At 40.3% G+C, this 22,691-nt stretch overlaps 1 protein-coding gene across 1 annotated transcript in view; it reads left to right on the forward strand.

The window, feature by feature from the left end:
- GRID2 (glutamate ionotropic receptor delta type subunit 2) overlaps positions 1-22,691 on the forward strand; it is a 1,047,867-nt gene that overhangs the window by 643,664 nt on the left and 381,512 nt on the right. The window contains 1 exon segment of the mRNA XM_032224334.1: positions 17,170-17,223. Within this exon segment, the coding sequence (XP_032080225.1) occupies positions 17,170-17,223 (54 nt within the window).

Genomic DNA, 22,691 nt, shown 5'->3' on the forward strand with positions numbered 1-22,691 from the left:
ATGAGAGAGTATATAGTAACTTCAGAAATATATTCACTTGTACACTACACACACATCCCCTTGCATTAAATAGGTGTTAACATTGTGTTGTTTTTTAAAATATGTGTTAACATTGGGTTGCCTCAAATTATGTATTTCCAAATATAATTTTCCTCAAAGTATATATTTAGAAACATACAGTACTTTGAATCATATTTTCATGTGCTCAGACTTTCAAAATTCATTTTGTAATATTTAGAAAAATGTGAAAGCTAATATACAGTATATCAAAATTACTACCTGCATTGATTATCTGTAGTTTATTCTAGAATTTGAAAAGTTCAAATTCCACCCTTCCTGCTCATTGCATAGGGTTCAATACTGTGCAACACTGGTGGGAAAACAGTAATTTAAATAAAATGAGAAATAGTTATAAAATATTCTGAAACATGTGGTGGGAACCTTCTCCTTTTCCTTCTAGTGATCTAAAGTTGGAAGTTCTTGGCTACAAAAACCTAAAACACCACTAATTGCTAGCAAAAAAAAAAAAGCATGAAAGAATTATATCTAAAAACTAAGAGAAGTTAGACAGAGATGCCAAAGAGTTTGAAGCACAGTTGGTATTTTCACCTTAATTTCAACTGATGTTCATGTCCAAAAAAAGAAGCAGAAGATTCTGGAGGTCAACTGCTGACTGAGTGAAAAGTATAACTAAGAAAACTTTTTGATTCCTGGACCAAGGTCTTCACTAACTCCAGGAAGGGCTTTGGGCAAGAGATGACTTATTGTACACCTCACAAAGATTGCTATGGTTGATGCTAAAATCATCAGGAAGGCTTTAAACATGTACGGGAAGGGAGATTATTAGCTAAACCCACACCAAAAACATAAGATCAAAGGCATGAAACTTTACAAGAAGGAAGGGCGAGGAAGAAAAGAAGGCTGGTCAAGAATACAGCAGGAAAACCTTAGAATGGCATCAGTAAACAGCTCTACACCAATGCACAGAATATGGACAACAAATAGGATCATTTGAAGTCCAAGTAAATAGAATAGAATAGAATAGAATAGAATAGAATAACAGAGTTGGAAGGGACTTTGGAGATCTTCTAGTCCAACCCCGTGCTTAGGCCTACACCACTTCAGACAAATGGTTATCCAATATCTTCTTAAAGACTTTCAGTGTTGGAGCATTCACAACTTCTGGCAAGTTGTTTCACTGGTTAATTGTTCTGTCAGGAAGTTTCTCCTTAGTTCTAAGTTGCTTTTCTTCTTGATTAGTTTCCACCCATTGCTTCTTATCCTGCCCTCAGGTGCTTTGGAGAATAGCTTGACTCCCTCCTCTGTGTGGCAGCCCCTGAGATATTGGAAGACTGCTATCATGTCTCCCCTAGTCCTTCTTTTCATTAAACAAGACATACCCAATTTCTGCATCCGTCCTTCATATGTTTTAGCCTCTTGTCCCCTAATCATCTTTGTTGCTCTTCACTGCACTCTTTCTAGAGTCTCAACTTCTTTTTTATATCGTGGCAACCAAAACTGAATGCAGTATTCCAAGTGTGGCCTTACCAAGGCATTATAAAGTGGTATTAACACTTCACATGATCTTGATTCTATCCCTCTGTTTATGCAGCCTAGAACTGTGTTGGCTTTTTTTGGCAGCTGCTGCACACTGCTGGCTCATATTTAAATGATGGCAAATATGATCTTGTAGGAATCACTAAAACTTGGTGGGATGGATCTCATGACTGGAGTACATTATTGGAAGGATGTGACTTGTACAGCCCAAATCTATAGGGATGGAATTAGGAGGGTTAGGAGCATACTGTTCTGACCTAGCCTTCCCCAAAAACCACAGAGCAGATTCCTGGTCCCAACAAAACTCTTTTATTAAACAAATGTGAATTCCTCTTATTCCCATTCAGCAAAGGTCTGATAGACAGTCTTTTGAAGGTGAATTTATGACCACAGACCTTATCTAACTTGGAAAGCTGCCATATAAATATTTTCTAAACACAGTGCAGTGCAAGAAAAGACTTGGCACAGACTCTGAGATTCATGGACAGATCTTCACACTCCTAAAATGAATGAATGAACAAACGAACCAATTGTTTTCCACTCCTCTTTTGCTCCTCTTTTATTTCCTTTAGGAGAGGCCATTCACTGGCCACTTGTGGCTTTACTCCTAAGTCGACCCTGATTTCTTAGCTGTTCTTTTCTTCTTGCAAGTCTGTTCATATGCATACCAGGAACAGGCTTCAGCTATTCCTCTGCCTCATCGCTGTCTAGCTCCGAAGGCAGCTGAGAACTGCCAGACAGCCTTGGCCCCATCGTTGCCTCCGATGCAGAGCCCTCATCCGAGCTTTCCCCAGCCTCCAGGACTGCCCCATGTTCCTCCCAACCTCCTCACTATCCGACTCTGCTGCCAGCTCCCCTAGTCGCTGGCAGGCCACAACACATACTAAGATTTGCTATGAATACCAATCCCATCCCACTCCAAAAAATGTGTCTTTTATTTTGTCCGTAACAAGAAAAAACAAAGGAAACTGTTCACCTAATGATTGTGGAGGATGACAAGATGGTGACAGTCAACAGGGAGAACGTTGAATTGTTTCATTCCTATCTTGCATCCGTCTTTTCACAAGAGAAAAAAGCAGTCGGTGTTGTCAGAAGTGGCACTGTGGGCAGCATCAGAGAAATGTGGATCAAAATAGCTAAAGAATTGGTGAGAAAACACCTAGCTGCTCTGAACAAATTCAAGACTCTTGGACCAATGTATTACATTCCAAGGGTGTTAAAGGAATTGGAAGATGTCATCTCAAAGACATTGACTGAATATTTTTTTTCAGAAATACTGGCACATAGAGGAAGTGCCAGAAGACTGGAAAAGACCCAATACTATTCCAGTATTTTAGAAAGCTGAAAAAGTGGACCTATGTCATTTAGACCACTCAACTTGACATGTATGTCTTAGAAACTCCTAGGGAAAACAACAGTGGGTTTTGCAAGCACTTAGAAATAAACATGATGATGACTAGATATTAGTATGTTAAAAAGAGGTCAAATCTTTTTAGTGTCTTTAACAATGCGACTAGATTAGTGAACCAACAGAAAGCTATGTATGTAATGTATGTAGACATTGTCTATGGAGATTCTCAGTCATCCAGGTCATGGTTATCCCAAAGGTGTTTTTTCAAGAGGCAACTGGTTTTCTTTGAAGATACTTTGCTTATAAACTTGTAGATGACACAAAGCTGGGGAATTGCTAATGCACTAGAAGTTCAAGCTTCAAAATGATCTTGATATATTTGAACATCTAGCTAACAAAATGGTGTTCAGTTGTGAGAATGATTTCAGGTTCTATGCTTAGGCAGGTCAAAGCAGACTAAGGAGAAATGAAGATAAATCAATTAAACAGCAAACAAAGCCAATAATGCAGAAGCATTCTTCTTTTTAAGGAAGCAGAATATGTCACACTAAAAAAGATTGCATTGGTTTTGTTAATTACATTGATAGAGCTCTCATCTTTTCCCTGGCTTTCTTTTGGTGTGCTTGTGTCAGAGGTGATATTCAGCATGTTCTGACCAGTTCTGGAGAGCCAGTAGCAGAAATTTTAAGTAGTTTGGAGAACCAGTAGATACCACCTCTGACTGGCCCGACTCCCATCTATTCTCTGCCTCCTGAGTCCCAGCTGATCGGGAGGGAATGGAAATTTTGCAGTAACCTTCCCCTGCCATGGTCATCAAGCCAAGCCACGCCACCAAGCCATACCCACAGAACCGGTAGTAAAATATTTTGAATCCCACCACTGGTTTGTGTAGACTTCCTAGCTAATTACTGCTTTCTGATAATAAAACTGGGAAATTGTATTAATCTCTGTTTCTTAATAGCACCAGCAGCAAGGCATGAAGTATAATAACTGTTGTGACAGTAGGTTTGTGAGCATAGCAACCGTTTTTAGGAACATCCGTTTCTGGTGTGCAAGAGTGCGTTTTATAAATTTATGAGTGATTTCTCCCCTGAGAAGCTCAAGTGCTGGAAGCAAAGACATCGATGGGACCTGCAGTCGACCCAGCAGGAAGCTATGATACAGGTAGTCAAGTTACATGACAACAGTTTAATAAAACAGCAACTGTGGGAAGAAAAAGGGCAAGGCTTGTTCTGAGTATCCAGGAATAAGGCCTTCAGGGAAATGAAAGAATTTCTTCCAGTTCTTAACTTTTCAATAGACTATCCAATCTTCCCTCTTATTTTTTTTTCACTTCTGTTTCTTTCTTGGTATTAAATCTGTTAAACCAGACTCTGCTGATTTGTGCATCCTCTGTATTTCTTAAGCATTGTTCCCTTTCCTTTGTCTTTCTAGAGGCCAAAATGTAGATTCAACTTGATGGGGAAGGAAAGGAAATTACTCACCAGTTAGATATGCTAGTACTGCTAGACTCCCCCTTTTTTTCCCCTTGAGCTGAATTGATTACCGAACTGGTGTGTAAAACTCAGTTCTGGCAACTTATTTTTATTTCGGGGGGAAAAGTATATGCAGCACAGAATGGTGGCAATAGCTATCCCACTGTGCTTCCAACAATACCAGCATTGGTAACATTTCCTAAGCAGTTGGGATCAACATTTTCAGTGTTCTTTCTGTTGAAAGATTAATTGTGTTTGTGAACAAACAATCATTTGTTATGGAGAATGGATGTTTATGTAGAGCTTTCCCATCCTGGGAAATACAAAAAGAAGATACTGTCTTGATAGTTTTGTTTCTGCTCAGCAAATTCTAACTCTGGGAATGGTGTGAAGCTGTCTTCTGTTGCAAAACAAGTTGTGTTGGATTCTACAATGGTAATAATTGTATTTTTGCTGTAGGAGCACAGGCTCATTTGATTGTGAGAAGAAGAAAAAAAAACCATTAAAGCCAAATTCCAGCTTAGTGCTTTCTAATCAGTGGAACAACTTGCTTCCAGAAGTTGGGAATGCTCCAACACTGGAAATTTTAAAGAAGAGATTGGACAACCATTTGTTTGAAATAATACAGGGCTTCCAGCCTAAGCAGGGGGTTGGGCTAGAAGACATCCAAAGTCTCTTCCAACTCTGTTGTTCTCTTATTGTAATGGCAATAGTACGGAATTTAGGCATCAAGAAAGGAACCTATTAGTGCCAACTATCACTTCAATAGTACATGAGCAACGATTTGAGTAGTTTCATCTGGGCATGGACAACTGGGTTCCACCACAAAACCGCGCTCGACTAAACCGTGCCCGACTAAACCGCTTCGCTGACGTCATCAACAGGGCAACAACAGCGCGGAGACAGAAGCACACTGTAAACCCTAAACCTAAAATTAACCCCTAAACCTAAACCTAACCCCTCTAAACCTAATCCTAAACCTAACCCTAAACCTAACCCTTAACCTAACCATAAACCTAACCCTAACCCTTAACCTAACCCTAAACCTAACCCTAAACCTAACCCTAAACCTAACCCTTACCTTAAGTCGGCTTGCTTTCAAAGCGCTATTTAAAGTGCCCTTCTTTCTCCGCGCTGGCTGTTGTCGCCCTGTTGATGACGTCAGTGACGCGGTTTAATCGGGCGCGGCTTAGTCGAGCACAGTTTTGACGGGTCATGGGACAACTGTTGAGTGAGTGGGACTCAGAACTTAGAATTATAGTTCCTTTCTAGTATTTGGAGCAGTGCTTCCCAAACCTGGGCAAATTGTTCCCAATTTGGATAAAAATGGTTTTTCTTTGGGTAACAACACACAAACCTTTGCCCAGTCACCACAGGAACATTTAAATGGACTTCAAGTGTTTTACCTGCATTGGATAAAAAGGACTTCCTGATAAGCAATTTGGGACGATGAAGGAAAAAGTTTGGAAGGCACTGATCTAGAGGGTAAGATATTTAGCTTTGATAGGGGGAAAAAATCTTCTGTGAGGAAAAGGCAGGCAGACAAGAAGGAAGGAAGGAAGGAAGGAAGGAAGGAAGGAAGGAAGGAAGGAAGGAAGGAAGGAAGGAAGATATAATAAAGGTGTAAAAGAAAACTTGAAAAAGAAGTCTATATTGCAATAGTCCAAGACTTTAAATCTGTTTCTCTGCACAACCAAATCAAGGAATTTTTTAAAGGGTTAGGGTTATTATCTATTAAGAATTTTTCAGGGCCAAGCCACAGTGGGATATATCTTGTACCATTTTTCCATGATGAAGAAGTCTAGATTGAGTACTAGATTACCAGAACACTTATACAAAATTATTGGTTTAAGATTAATAGAACCAATGACTCATTCCAAAATACTCGTTTTTCCCAATATTTTAAATGGCAGGATAAGAAACCATGAGATTGATACCTCCTATGTAAAGATTGAAAGTAGATTCCCAAATATTTAAATATTTTAATTAGCTATTAAATAATTTTAGCTATTATTATCTTCTTTTATTTCACTATTATTCTCTGTTTAATGACTTTTAAATGTCACTTATATGCCTTTGACCTTTCTCCTCCTCCTCTTCTTTTGCCCTAAGCAAATAAATAAGCAAGTAAGCAAATAAGTAATGTAATACTGTATTGCAGCACAGTATTGTATTGGAGTGGTAGGATATAGCAATAGCACTTAGACTTATATACCGCTTCACAGTGCTTTACAGCTTTCTCTAAGTGGTTTGCCGAGTCAGTAACCCAACAATCTGGGTCCTCTCATTTTACCGACCTCAGGAGGATGGAAGGCTGAGTCAAACTTGAGCCAGTAAGAGTTGAACTGCCAAACTGCTGGCTGTCGGCAGTCAGCAGAATTAGCCTGCAATACTGCTTTCTAACCACTGCGCCCCCAGGGCTATTAATAATACTGACTTGAGAATAGATCTACAGACTTGAATGAATAAGAGAAGATAAGAATGAGTTTTATAGAATGTGAAACTGGGAATCAGGAAGACAGTGTTGAAAGAAATTGTTTTGAAAAGATAATTAAGGGTTTCAGCATGCGGATATGTCAAGTCCGGGATGGAGAATTTGAACTTATGTTGTGTTTGAGGGAGAACTGCATTGCAGTTAGATGCAACACAACACTCTTCATTGTGACGCCACACTGTTATAAATTCATACTCAAGAGGGCTACGTAGAGTTGGAAACCAGAATATAATAATATAGTGAAAGTAACATAGACCATATTGTGGTAGTGAAGTATATCTCCAACAAGTACCCGTGATATACAATAATATTTAGAACAAAGCAAATTATAAATAAGAGAGTTTACTACCTGGCCTAAGTTGTCACCATATTCTACTTGCAATAAATACAACATGGAACAAGTTTAACAGGCAAAGCTGCAAAAGTTTTCAACTTAGAATGTGGCGTCTTTTATTTAATAAGCAAGTTATCCCGGCATGTAGATTACTCTTAGTTGGAGGCTAAATATGTGCATTCATGCATGCATACACACATACACACACGTACGTGTGTGTGTGTGTGCGCACGCATGTGCGTATGCATGTATGTACACACACAGAGAGAGACATGTTGTTTCTCTAAGGCAGTGATGGCTAACCTTTTTCTCCTTGCATGCCAACACCCATAATGCAATGCACCTCACTCCCCCACACATGCATGTGCATCTCCCACATGCACAGCAGAGACCCAAAAATCAGCTGGTCGACAGGAGGCTTGCATGCATGCACGGTGGAGCTGAACTGGGCAACAGCTCGCGTGTCCATCACAGCTCTAAGGATACCCCAAAACTGAATGGAACTCAGAAATGCCTTCTAGAATGTGGAGTGTTCCTTGGCCAATAGAAAATGTTGCCCTCAGGCCAGAAACATTGTCAGAGGAAATAAAAAATAAATCCAGTTGGTGGCCACAATCATGTGATCAATAAAAGGCTTCACTCATGATGTTGAAATCACAATATTTACATTTTGACCTCCTGTGGCCTTCACTATTCCCATGACTACTTACCATATATTTTGGAGTATAAGACGCATCAAGGTTTTGAAGAGGCACATTTAAAAAAAAGTAGGTAGGTAGATAGAATGATAGAGAGAGAGAAAGAGAGAGAAAGAAATACAATAGGTAGATAGGGAGAGAGAGAGTAGGCAGGTAGGTACATAGGTAGATGGAGGGGAGAAAGAAAAATACAGTAGGTAGTAAGGGAGAGAGAGAATGAATAGGTAGGTAGGTAGAGGGGGAGAGGGAGGGGAGAAATACAGAAGATAAGTAGGGAGAGAGAGGGTAGGTAGGTAGATGGAGAGAGAGAGAGAGAGGGAGATAGAGAGTAGGTAAGTAGGGAGAAAGAGTAGGTAGGTAGGTAGATAGATGTTTCCAGGTGTATTTATCCATGTGCTGGAGAAGGAAATCGCTGATAATTTGCTAAAACGGGCCTGTTGTTTTTTTCAAAAGAAAAAGGCATGAATAGCCTTGGGGGGTTTCAGAGTGCTCGGGGGGGGGGGCAAAAACGAGCAAAAAATGGCCCATTTTTTCACAAAATGGGCACACATAGCCTTATGGAGGCTTATAGAGGGGGCTGGAGGCTTGTGGGGGGGGGGTAAATGGCCCGGTTTTTTTTTTCATTTCTGCCCTCCCCAGCCCCCAGGACCTCTCTGAAAGCATCCATAAGGATTTGCATGGCCATTTTGGTAAAGGGGGGGCTTCTGGAGGAAAAAATGCTGCATTCGATATATAAGATGCACCCAGATTTTCAGCCTCTTTTTTGAGGAAAAAAGGTGCATCTTATACTCTGAAAAATGCGGTAAGCTTCAGGCTTTGTCATAGACCCATGAAGGCAGGTATACATGCCCACCAATACGGCACGCATAGCCATATTGGTGGGCATGCAAGGTCAGCTCTGGCTTTTGGGGTCTTCTGGGCCCACCAGAAGTCAGGAAACTGACTGTTTTTGGCCTCGGGAGGGGAGGCTGTTTGCGCCCTCCTCATGCTCCTAGAAAGACTCTGGAGCATGGGGAGAGCAAAAAATAGGCCTTCCGGTCCCCCACGCTCCCCCCACTTTTGGCACATGATGGCAAAAAGGTTAGCCATCACTGTCATAGGCCCTGTATGATGGGTGTTCTTAATCTTGTCACATCAGAGAGAGAGAGAGAGAGAGAACACACACACACAGAGAGAGAGAGAGAGACAGAGACAGAGACAGAGACAGAGAGAGGGAATACAGAAAACTCTTCCATGGGGGAGGGGGGAATAGTTTCATTCTGCTAAACTGAGAGGTCTTCATTTTCAAATAATTGGGAGAATTTTCACTTTCTTTTATTTATTTGTTACAAATGAGAGGGCCTTGTAAAATGGCAGCATTGCCAATTTGGTTGCGTCAAATTGTCTTCCCTTTAGCCTGATTTAAAAAAGAATGACAGAAGAAAACACTGATAAATTGTTAGACACTTCCAAATATTCAGAAGTTCTGGAGTTTCTGCCAGTGACAGATGGCTTTTCTTCTTTCATCCCTTGTCTTCTTGACAGGCGTCTTCTGCACTCTGCAAAATCTCCCCAGTGTGCCTACCCGTAAGAAAGATAATAATCTGCTTTTTCCCCCCTTTCTCCATCCACTTTTGTGCTCACTGGCCAAATGGCACTCATATCTTCACAATACAACAATGCCAGTCTGGTGCATTCAGTCAAAAAGAAAATGCACTCCTTCTTCGACAGACATACTGCTAATCCACTGCAGAATGGAAGCCTGTGGTTTAGAATGCCAGTTTATTATCCTTCCCCAGCCTTCATTAAGAATGTGTTCTATAGTTGAGCTCCGTATTTCTTCCCCTTTTCAGCCCATGATGTGAGTTGCATAAACATCGTTGCAGGCTTTCTGTCTTCTATGGAAATTTCCAATCTGTCCCTCCTTTTTTAAAAAAAAAATGAAAGCAGGACTCTACTTGCCATCTCAAAATGAGAGAGAGACAGACAGACAGACACACACACACACACACACACACACACAAAGACACACACACAAAGACACAGAGAGACAGAGAGACAGAGAGAGACAGAAAGAGAGACAAAGATAGAGGGAGAGACACAGACAGAGAGTGACACAGAGAGAGAGAGAGAGACAAAGACACACAGAGAGAGAGACAGACAGAGAGAGAAAGACACAGAGAGAGAGACAGACAGAGAGACAAAGACAGAGAGAGAGAGAGAAAGAGAGACAGAAAGAGAGACAGAGAGAGAGACAAAGACACAGAGAGAGAGACAGACAAAGACAGAGAGACACAGAGAGAGACAGAGAGAAAGAGACAGACAGACAGAGAGACAAAGACAGAGAGAGACAGACACACACACACACAAACATACACACACAGAGAGACAGACGGAGAGACAAAGATACAGAGAGAGAGACAGACAGAGACAGAGAGAGACAGACAGACAGAGAGAGACAGAGAGAGACAGAGAGAAAGAGAGAGAAAGAGAGAGAGAGGGAGAGAGAGAGAGAGATGAATTCCAAGCATGTGCAGACATCGAGTGCAGCTCATAAAAAACTACAGGAATGCAATATATTCCTACAATGGAAAGGATTTGTGTGTGTTATATATTTATAAATCTTTTCGTTGCTGCTCTCCTTGCCTTGCACAGCCTTATGAAAATACAGTAGGGGAGGCATTATATGTAAACTTCCTTTGTTCTGCATTGCCCGCTGTTTGTCACTGGAGGAAACTGTTAACCTTCACAAAGCCAGAATTGTGAAGCGATTGGATTTGCCACATAGATCTCCATCTTCCTAACAGCACTGCCTTAAATGATTTTGCCAGCATTGGGAAGCCTATTGCTTTTCCTTTTTTCCCGCTAAATAGCTACTGCATCAGCCAGCCTATCAATCAGGTATTGCCTGGATACATATAATATATAACTGATTTGTTATATGCCACCCTAAGTTGTATATTAGAGGTTTTTTTTTTAAACCCAGCAATTCTATAATACCAGGTTGCTATATGGCAGAATGTTGAAATCAATAACAGATCCCATTACAGATTAGTGCAATGAGTGAACCCAGCCGTTAGGTCTAGAGTAAAGTATGTGTGGCATTGTAAATGTTGTTGAACTACAACTCTCAGCATCTCAGCCTAGTGTGATAATGAAGAGTTGGAGTTACAGTTCAACAGTATCTAGCAAGCTATGAATTCTCCTCCATGTATATATCTCCCTTCTATACACACACACACACACACACACACACACACACACACACATCTTATGCACCCTTTGCACTTCCCCATCTTGATTTATTTATTGGTTTGTACAGTTTAGGGACATGGTGGCTCAGTGGCTAAGACGCTGAGCTTGTCGATCAGAAGGTCGGCAGTTCAGCGGTTTGAATCCCTAGCGCTGCATAACGGAGTGAGCAGTCCGAAAGCACGTAAAAATGCAAGTAGAAAAATAGGGACCATTTTGTTGGGAAGGTAACAGTGTTCTGTGCACCTTTGGCGTTTAGTCATGCTGGCCACATGACCATGGAGACGTCTTTGGACAGCGCTGGTGCTTTGACTTAGAAACGGAGGTGAACACTGCCCCTAGAGCTGGAAACGACTAGCACACATTTGCGGGGGAATCTTTACCTTGCAGTTTAAAAGATGCAGGAATTCCACAAAACATTGGAGGGTATTAAAAACAGGAAAACGATAAAACAACTGAATATAGATCATCCACATTTGGAAGATTCCCCAGTGACCAGTTTGAAAGCTCCTGAGATGATACATTAGCTGCCATTTCTTTGGCCTTCTCCCCCCCCCCCCCTCCCACAAGTTGCATCTGCCTGTACCCAATTCTTCTTATACCCAGCATTAGTTTTCTCATCTATTTTTTTTTCCAACTTTCAGGTTGCCAAAACCTCAAAACCTAATGGTAAAGTGAACCCGGTCTCTATTTTTTTTTTTTGTTTAAAACATTAAAAGTGGAATTTTCCTTTTTCTCCCCTCCTTTTTTTTTTTAAAAAAAGACAAGCATGTGGCCTCCAAATGGAAATGTAAAAAGAAATAGAATCCAGAGCTCTCAGATGTGTTCACGCAGTTTAAAATTCTATGCAACTGCCTGTCAACAAGAGAGCCATTCTGAGGGTTTACAAGACTTGTGACATATGTCAAGTGAGGATTAGCTTGCGCTAGTGTGGAGATGGGGCAGGAGCCAATACTATCTTCAAGAGTTGAAATGTGAGACTGAATAAGCCACAAAAGGATCAATTGATGCGAAGAAAGAGATACATTACTGCTGTTTAGTAGTCATTTAGATTTTTTTGTAATCCTCATGTGACAGTGCTATTTTGAGGAAGATTGCAGAAGTTCCCCTACTAGAACACACTACTGGACCCATATTTTTCCGTAAACAATTCATGTGATAATTTCATATGAATCAGTTGGAAAGATAGTGACACAAAAGTTTGGTTACTGTGTCTACTATAGATGATCAGAGAATATGGTACAGAGGCGGTATTCAGCTGGTTCTCTCCGATTTGGGCGAATTGGTAGCGGCGGCTGTGCGAGGCTCCGTCCACCCACCCACCCACCCCCTCGATGTAATGCGCAAGCACTGCACATGTGCAGAAGGTGGTGTGCCTGCACTCACATTTGCAAATGGGTAGGGAAGGTATAGGGAAGCGGCGGCTCAGTGGCTAAGACACTGAGCTTGTCAGAAAGTTGGTAGTTCGGCAGTTTGAATCCCTAGCTCCACGGAACGGAGTGATCTCCCCTTACCTGTCCCAGGTTCTGCCAACCTAGCATTTCGAAAGCCTGTAAAAATACAAGTAGAAAAATAGGGGCCATATTTGGTGGGAAGGTAACAGCGTTCCTTGCATCTTCAGCATTTAGTCATGCTGGCCACATGACCATGGAGACGTCATCGGACAGCGCTGGCTCTTCAGTTTTGAAATAGAGATGAGAACTAGCACATATGTGTGAGGGGAATCTTTACCTTTACCAGGGAATCCACTGCTGGTCTAGTGTAATGGATTCATCCAAGTAGCTTAAAGATTATGTGTTTGCTCACTTATAAAACAATAACTAACGTCTTTGAAGGTAACATAGTTGTTTGATCATAATATGTCATGGGGAAAAAAATTCTGCTTGGATATCAAAATAGAAGTATTTGCTTCCCTTACATGAAGTAATTCAGAGAGATTCTCATTTACTAACTTCATGTAAGGGGAGGAAATGTGACATAAATATGATATTGGACTTTATCCATTATGCTATTTTGTGGTTATAGCAAGTGTACCGTATGAACTCAGCAATATTTTTATGATTTAGCACAATTTTATTAAAATTAATGTTACGAAGTATTAAAAACTTCCCTTTCTATGATTGGATCGAGCTGAGCATTTACTCTCCAGATGCCCTTCCTGACACCATGTAGAGTTCACAGTAGATATTTTTTATTTGAACTGTCAACCTGAGCATCTGTACCCCTAGGGCACTATGCTGCAATTTTTCCACTTTTTTTTCTGTAGTATACCACAATTAAGGAAACCATGACTTGTATAATGAGGGAATGAGATAATTACTGTTTAGGAATCCTAAACACAACTACTCAATGGAACCTCTGTATCCACCTGTATTTTATGAACTTTCAGTGTTACAACAACCTCAGAATGAGTACTTTATGATGTATAAAGGAATTCTATTTGTCATAAAATGTTGTACCCATCCACTCAAACACCCACATACATTTAGGCACTTGCTAACTAGTTTTATGTCACATGCCTATAGTTTGTAACATTTTTTGTCAGTTTCTGGTGTTTTTTGCCACATTTCAGCGAAACCGACCAAATTTTCTTAATAACAATGGAGTTACTTAATGAGTGCAGGGATTCACTTAATGACTACCCTGAGAAATATCAAAATTAAAAAGATCTGTTCGGGTAGGTGGCTTGACTTGTGATGGGAACGACTTACAACCTGATTTCCAGTGTCATAAATATCAAACTACTTGTCCAGAATTTCTCAATATTGGATCTCTACAACTGCCCTACAGAATGTAATTTTATTCTTTATTTAATAGATTTACGTTTAGCTTCCACCCCCCCAAGAACTTACGGTAGCTTATATAGAATTCCCACCTCCAAATTTCCCCCAGGTAAGGGAGTTGAAAGTCCAAAATCCCCTAGTTAGCTCCCATTGCTAAAAATTAGGAATTTTTTTTGATGTCATAACCAAGATCTTCACAAGAACAACATTTGTGCTGAATAATGTCAACCTACCTGACAGATTGGTTGCCCAAATTACTGAAATGATTTAGATCAATCTATTTAAATGCTAATTCTGATATTCCTGCTGTTTTATAATAGGCCAATCCCTTATCTTTTCTCAGAAACAACCAATGTGTTAAAAGTGACATGGGAACATCTGTTTTATTACTCCTGAAGTTTCCCTTCTTGTACAGTATGTAGTGCAGCTGTTTTGTTCTGAATAACTACTGATTTTTTTTACCTGTTAATAATCAGGTTTTCAAAAAAAAAATACAGGAAGGCCTCAACTTACAACAGTTTATTTAGTGACTGTTTAAATTTACAATGGCACTGAAAAAAGTGACTTATGAAGGTTTTTCACACTTATGCCCATTGCAGTATCCTCATGGTCATGTGATCAGAATTTGGATGTTTGACAAATCGCAGGTATTTATGATGGTTGCATCAGTGGTGGGTTCCTACCGGTTCGCACTGGTTCGGCCGAATTGGTAGTAGCTTGGCAGCCTGGGTCGCTGGAACCAGCAGCGACCCAGGCCTGCCACACCTCTGAACCGGTTCTCCCAGCAGGGCCTAGGTGGCGCCATCTTGTTTTTTGGTTCTGTGCATACGCAGAGTAATTTTAGTTGTACTATGCATGTGTGCAGAGCACACATCAAGAATGTTCGCATGTGGTGCGTCTCTGAGCAAACTGGCAATAGTCTCTGCGGGAAGCCACCCTTGCTGAAAATATCCTATTAAGAATCTGATGTTATTTAAAGAATGGCCACTGCCACTCTATAAAGCCTTAATGAGGGCCACATTTAGAAGACTGCATCCAGTTTTGGTCACATTATAAAAAAAAGTGTTGAGACTCTAGAAAGAGTGCAGAGAAGAGCAACAAAGATGATTAGGTGCCTGGAGGCTAAAACATATGAAGAACAGTTGCAGGAACTGGGCATGGCTAGTCTAGTGAAGAGAAGAACCAGGGCTGACATGATAGCCATATTCAAATATTTGAGAGGCTGTCACAGAAAGGAGGGGGACAACCTATTTTCCAAAGCATCTGAAGGGCCAAGCAAATAAGGACAATTTTTTGATAGTGAGAACAATCAACCAATGGAACAGCTTGCCTTCAAACGTTGTGGCTGCTTCATCACTGGAGGCTTTCAAGAAGAGACTAAACAGCCACTTGTCAGAAATAGTATAGGGCAGGGGTGTCAAACTCAAGGCCCAGGGCCCAGATCAGGCCCATGGGGTGCTTAGATCTGGCCTGCTGGACCACCTTGGAAAGGGTTAGGGGCCGGCCTGCAGTGCATATGCCAGCGAAAATGGGCTCCTGAGCTCTGTTTCCGGCTATGATTGCCTCCTGCAGCCCTCTGCCATCAAAAACGGGCTCCCGATGTCTGTTTCCAGCTATGACGGCCTCCTGTATTCCTCTGCCAGTGAAAATGGGCTCCTGAGCTCTGTTTCCGGCTATGACGGCCTCCTGCAACCCTCTGCCAATGAATGCAGAGCTCCATTTTCACTGGCAGTGGGTTGCAGGGGGCCTTCATAGCCAGAAATGGAGCTCGGGAGCCTGCTTTTGCTGGCAGAGCGCTTGGGCTGCCACAGGTGCCACTGACATGCGTGACATTGAGCAGGCCATTCCTAATTTGGCCACACACACCCCAGCCCCCCCCCCAAGGTCAAACACAACCCTGATGAGGCCCTCAATGGAATCAAGTTTGACACCCCTGGTATAGGGTCTCCTGCTTGAGTAGGGGGTTGGACTGGATGATCTATAAGCAATAGCAGTTAGACTTATATACCGCTTCATAGGGCTTTCAGCCCTCTCTAAGCGGTTTACAGAGTCAGCATATTGCCCCCAACAACAATCCGGGTCCTCATTTTACCCACCTCGGAAGGATGGAAGGCTGAGTCAACCCTGAGCCGGTGAGATTTGAACAGCCGAACTGCAGTCAGCTGAAGTAGCCTGCAGTGCTGCATTTAACCACTGCGCCACCTTGGCTCTAAGATTCCTTCCAACTCTGTTATTCTGTTCTGTTCCCTTTGTAACTCATATTGTTCTGGGGCAGTGGATGAGTTTTCCCTAAACTCAATTCAGGGAAGGGAATTTATTAACCAAACATGCTTCTACTGTAGCTACAGTGGAAAATCCGTTTTTAAAAATTGTGCATCTCTCTATATATAAAAGCGAAATACCACTCACTCATCATCATGAAATCTCCTGAACTATAATACCTAAAAACTTGAAATATGGCATGTATGTTCCTCTTGGCTTCTAGGTGCGCACTAAGAAAGGATGTATCGAAATGACCATCAGATCATTAGTATTTCTTATACAGTAATTAACAAGCTGTGATGCTAAGGAGTTCTACTCTCCTTCCCCACCTAAAAAGAACTCTGTTCCAACTGCCAGTTGCCTCACATTCTGCTACCTCAGTTCAAACTGGCAGACATTTTCACTCAGGAGCGGTCTGGAGCTCCTTACAGTACTAAATGTCAGTCCCTCACCAAAATGCCTATGCCTTCCACCTATGGAACTGCTTCTGGACTCAAAGCAGTGGGAGCAATATTTGAACCTTATGTGGTTCAATCATCAACCACCACTGAGCTCCTGCATGGTTTTGTCATGAAGCACGGGTATCCAGCTAGTCTTGAATATTTTAGTGTTTTTCAATTTATCAGCAAACCTTAAGTCTTAAATAATCATATGGACTTTTCATGGCTGGATGGATGGATGGATAGAAGGGAATTGCTTTCTTCATTCTCTAATCCCACAGTTTAATTAACAAACCAAACAATAATCCAAATGTTTTGGGACTGTTTTTGCACCAAAAAGCCTTTTTATTTCCACAGAATGGGCAAAGGGAGTCTTTTCAGAACTGGGGTTTCATAATTATTTTGTTTTAATGCCTCTGCTATGATTTCTGTCTCCATCCCCACTGCTGAGCCTCCGATATCCTTTGTGGCAAAGCATCTATTTAACAATCATTGGCTTTGGTATAAATAAGATGACTGATGGCTGCATTCTTTTCTATTTCAGGTTGTGGAAGCCAATTTGGTTGCTTTTGACTGTCACTGGATCATTATAAATGAGGTAACTGTCAACCAAACATGAATCCTTTTTTTTTTTAAAATCTAAGGGTGAGAATATTTCTAGTGGCCTTGTCCTGGCCAAGAAGAAACAAGGAGCAGAAGTAAATATTCAGATGAGCTAGTGGACAGAAATGTTGTTTAAATAAATTGGGGAAACAGAACAAAAAAGATTGTGTACTCTAAATGAAAATTCCACTGAAGAATTTATTTGGTTCTGTTGTAGTTTTTCTTCATTGGTTAAGTTATTTTCTTCTTTGACTGGAACTGATATTTCCAAATCTGAACTGCTAATCAATCACCAAGGATCCTAAGGCCAACCGTGGTAAATTTGGTGAATCTTTTCCAATACTAGTTCCTGCTTTATTTGGCTTTTACTTAATTTCATAAGCACATGGTTGAAAAGAGTTTACCTTAAAACAAAAAGTCCTCAACATTTTGAATAGAATACACAGACCAGTAGCTTGCATTACTACTTGTAAACCATTGCTACAGGTAGTTACAGGTAGTTTTCAACTTACAACAGTTCTCTTAGTGATGGCACTGAAAAAAGTGACTTATGACCATTATTTACATGTATGACCATTGCAGTATCCCCATGGTCACATGATTTATATTTGGATGCGTGATTTACGATGGTCGCAGTGCCCTGTAGTCACCTTTTGCAACCTTCTGACAAGCGAAGCCAATGGGGAAGTCAGATTCACTTAACAACTGGGTTAATAATTTAACAGCTGCAATGCAACTGCACTTAATAAATGTGGCAGGAAACGTTGTAAAAATTCATTTGACAAATTTCTCACTTAGCAACAAAAACGTTGGGCTCAATTGTGGTCATAAGTTGAAAACTACCTGTATATCAGTGGTGGGATTCAAACAAAATTTCACTACAGGTTTTGTGGCCATGGCTTGGTTGATGTAGTGTGGCTTAGTGGGCGTGGCTTGGTGGGCATGGCAGAGGAAGGATACTGCAAAATCCCCATTTCCTCCTGATCAGCTGGGACTCGGGAGGCAGAGAATAAATGAGGGCGGGGCCAGTCAGAGGTGGTATTTACTGGTTCTCTGAACTACTCAAAATTTCCATTACCGGTTCTCCAGAACTGGTCAGAACCTGCTGAATACCACTTCTGCTGTGTATCCTCACTGTTTAAATTTTCCTTTTCATTTGTTTTTGTGGGGAGCCAGGTTAGTCTTTTGAAAACAAGCAAACAAATAAAGGAATAATAAACAATAAATATGGGGCGCCTCAGAGACGAACCATTTTACCTTGAGTAATGAACCATCCTTCATCTATAAAGTTCATTTGCTGTCACCGGTTCTCAGCCTAGGTTAATTTAAGTTTATGGCAAGGATTATATAAGCTATAAGAATAAATCTGAATTTTTGAGAGGCATGCTGGAGTAAAATAGAAGGGATTGGGCCAGATTTAGACATATTTAAAAATAAATCTTCTTTGTACACTGTCTCAATTGTCATCTTTAACTAGCTTTACAAATTCAATGCATTTATATAAGTAAATCCAATATATATTTAATACATAGTCTGGTTGAAATAATTAAACTCTAAATCATTATTAACTTAAGCCCCCCCCCCTATTATTTCTCATGGATTATAGTATATTCAGCTTATAGCTGAATGTACAAGTGATAAGTGGCAATTCAGCTGAATGCCATTTTTTTTTCATTTTAAATGATAATAATTGAAGGGAAGAGAAGATTTGGGGAAGGATTCTCTATTCTTCATGCATCTGACTTTTATTTAGACTTTCATACTGTCTTTTTCATGGGGGCGCTCTAATTTCTCTGCCTTTGTACTAAAAATGTGAAAATGTAAAGACAGTAATAAGGAACTGAGGTTTAGTTTCACAACATATCTCTATAGTTTACCTATAGTTGCATTTATTATCATGAAAAATAATGCAATCACAGCAAATCGTCTTCAAATGTGCTTTTCTAGCAAAACTTTACATTTGATTTGTTTTCACTGAGATGCTTCCCAGCATTCCATTATTTTTGGATTTCCCATCTTCTTATCTGTCACCGACTTCTCTATGTTCAGATATATTACTTTTCCTTTTTGCACAGTTTTGTGTGGGTTCAGCAGTACCCCACCGTTTGAATTACAGATATCTCCTTTGCAAGTGCCATTTTTTTTTTAAAAAAAAAATAGAACTCAGTTATTGATGGGATATGAACTGTTGGGTTTTTGTTTTTGGGTGGTTGGTCTAAGAAAAATGCTGTGATTAAAATAAAATATAAATGGCATGTTTGTATAAAAAATCTCCTGAAGAAAAAACAAAAATCATATCTTAGAAATTTAGAATAATTTTTAAATACGTAATTAAGCATTTGAAACATTTAAGGTAATGCTATGCTTGCATTTGGGTCTTGAGTCTTATATCAACTTTAGACTTTATCTATTTTTTAACAAAGCATCTGTGTTTTTTAAATGGTATCACATCTTATGGAGATTAATATCCATATCTGAAATCTAGAATGTCTACAATGGAATATGATGATGCCCATTGTAAGTGAAAATTTGTTTTCTATTTGATAGTCAAACTAAAACCAGTCATGTTATATTTAGTATTTATATTATATTATCCACCCATCTTTGAAATATCCACTTAAAAATAATTAAAACCACTAAATTATGTTTTAAAAACACAGTGATCTTTGCTTAGGATATATATTTCCTAAAGAAATATTGTCCAAGTAGGTTTTACGTTAATGATTAAGCATACATGTTTTATCAACAAATATATTACACCCATATTATCCTATTTTAATTAAGGTCATTTGCCCCCAGAGGAACTACGCTTGATATCACCTACTATGCCACTAAAATGGACATCTCCTATTTGTTCCAGTCTATATCATCAAGTTGAATTTAAATATCCTTCTCTTTTAATTGTAATCTTTAACTCCTTCAGGTTTTTACTGGTGTCCAACCTTCAAAATCCCATCCTATGATGTATTTTTTCCAGAATTCAGAACAACAGCTGCTTCCCATGGGAAGACTTATAATTAATTTCAAAATCTTATTTCATATCTTTCTGGATAATTTATAAATTTACAAAAACTTCACTCTAGTCACCCATGTGCTTTTTATTCTCCCCACCAAAAGTAATTTTCTCGTAAGACCTCTTTCATTAAGGACTCAACAAAAGTCACCCAGGGAAGGCCCTAAAACTTGCCATTCTAGAGGTTCTTAATACGGAATTTGAAACACAGTAAAAACATACTGTATTTTTTGGAGTATAAGATGCTTCAAACTGTAAGACGCACTTAGCTTTTGGGAAGGTAAACAAGGGGGAAAAATCTGCCTCTGCCTCTCACCATCCATCCGGTATTCATTTGGCCCCTTTGCTATGGCCCATTCACCACGGCTGATTTGCCGCCGCCTGTTTGCCATGACCCATTCACTGCTGCCAATTCGCTGCTGTGGCCCATTTGCTGCGGCCTGTTCACCGTCAGCACCACAACCCACTCACCACCGCCCCTTTGCTGCAGCCCGTTCAGCGCAGCCCATTCGCCAGCGAGGCCTGTTCTTCATGCCTATTTGCTGCTACCCATTTTCCGCTGCTCGTTTACCGCGGCCCATTCACCGCAGCCCATTCACCACACCCTATTCACTGCGGCCTGTACACCACAGCCCATTCATCATGGTCCGTTCGCCATGGGCCATTCACCGCTGCCATCACCACGGCCCGTTTGCCACTGTCATCACAGCCTGTTCTAGAACAGCTGATCAGTGCCACACCACCACCACCCCCCGGCAATATTCACTGTATAAGGCACACAGACATTTCCACCCACTTTTTTTGGGGGGGTGTCTTATACTCCCAAAAATACGGTAATTCCAAACATGATTAAGAAATTATGACTGGGATGGGCTTTATTTCAGTATTGCCAACATTATAACTATGAGCTTAGATGAAATCTCACAATTTTTCATAGGCACCAACACTCATATGGCCAAACCTCAGAATCCAGTAGTGGGTTCATAATGATAAAATGAGACTTGTAACTTTGTGGCACAAGTTCTGTTCTTTCCATACAGGTTTGTGATGTTGCAATGTATATACCAGAGGGATGGAGCTTGTGTTGCCACACTGCAATGATTATTTTAAAATTCTTCTGGCACCTTTAATGGATTAGCATTAGGATTTTATGGATTACAGAATAACATTTCCATACAATTCATGCTTCAAATATGATTTGGAAAAAAGTGTTTTGGATCCTTTCATGAGGTTAAACATACCACCTCTCTGCAGTTCATTAATGAAAATTGCACATGAGCCTGAAACAGGTGACCTGGTTTAAGTAATCTACTCATTGAAGATAACATTATTCTTAAAGGAATAAGATCATTCTTAATGCACTTTTTCTTATCTTTCATATATGTCCCGCAGAACTCAAAGGAGTCTTTATTTTATGATATATATATATTTTAATCTGGGAATAAAACCACATGTATAAATAAAGAAAATACTGTTCTACATAACAATTCTACATTTACTTCCAGCAATCAAACTAGCAAACCCAAAACAAGGAAACACTCTCAGGAGATTAGAATTTCCAAAAGTAATACTGTATTGGATCCACCATATTGGTAATGAAGAAACAAACCCAGATCTGGTTTTCCAGCGCAAATGCTTGTCTGGTTAAACAATAGCTTTCCCTTCTCCCCACCCCTGGATGATCACATTGTCCAATTATGAGACGGCCTTTTGTTATGAAAACAGTCCATCTCTTTCTCCAACATCTGTAGTGGTGATCTTGATGGTTTCCATGTCCCTCACACTCTTCACATTCCATTTTCCCCTTCCTTCCCCACAATTCATTGGCAAGTTGAAAAGCATTAAAGTTTGAAAGAAGCAAAGTGGTTCAATCTTGACATAAACAGCTTTTGAAAACAAAAATGCTGAATTCAAGAAAAAGACATTTGATTTTACTCCTCTAGAATCTCTGAAACCATCAAACCCTCCAAGAGGCTTTCTAGCATCTTGTATCCAGTGAATCTAGACTGGTCCTTGCCATGCTCTTGTTGCATAGATGAACTTAAGAAAGGGGTAGATGAGTTAATAGAACTCACTCTATGCCATAGAACTCACAGCTATTCCTTGTTTCATCTTTGGCCTGTGATGTACAAGACACATTGATGGATGGTCTTAGTGTCCATCTTTTCAGGCTGTGATGAAGGGACTTGCAATGGCATACAGAATATATTCCTCAGATCATCATAATTCTAGATCGTAATTCAAGATTGCCTTTGTGCTACTGAAAGGGATTTCCTGTTGCTGAAGTTCTTATTCGATCTGGAAGAAGAGTCCAAGAAGGAAGATGAGATGATAATGATGAGACCCAATTTTGTTTTAATTCACAGGGGGGGGGGATGGGATTTTACCCAGGGAGGGTTTTGAGGCAGGGTGATTTCAAAGTCACAGCTGCCTGGACAATCTAGGTCAGT

The sequence above is a fragment of the Thamnophis elegans genome, chromosome 9, assembly GCF_009769535.1.
Source record: "Thamnophis elegans isolate rThaEle1 chromosome 9, rThaEle1.pri, whole genome shotgun sequence".
Classification (NCBI taxonomy): Eukaryota; Metazoa; Chordata; class Lepidosauria; order Squamata; family Colubridae; genus Thamnophis; species Thamnophis elegans.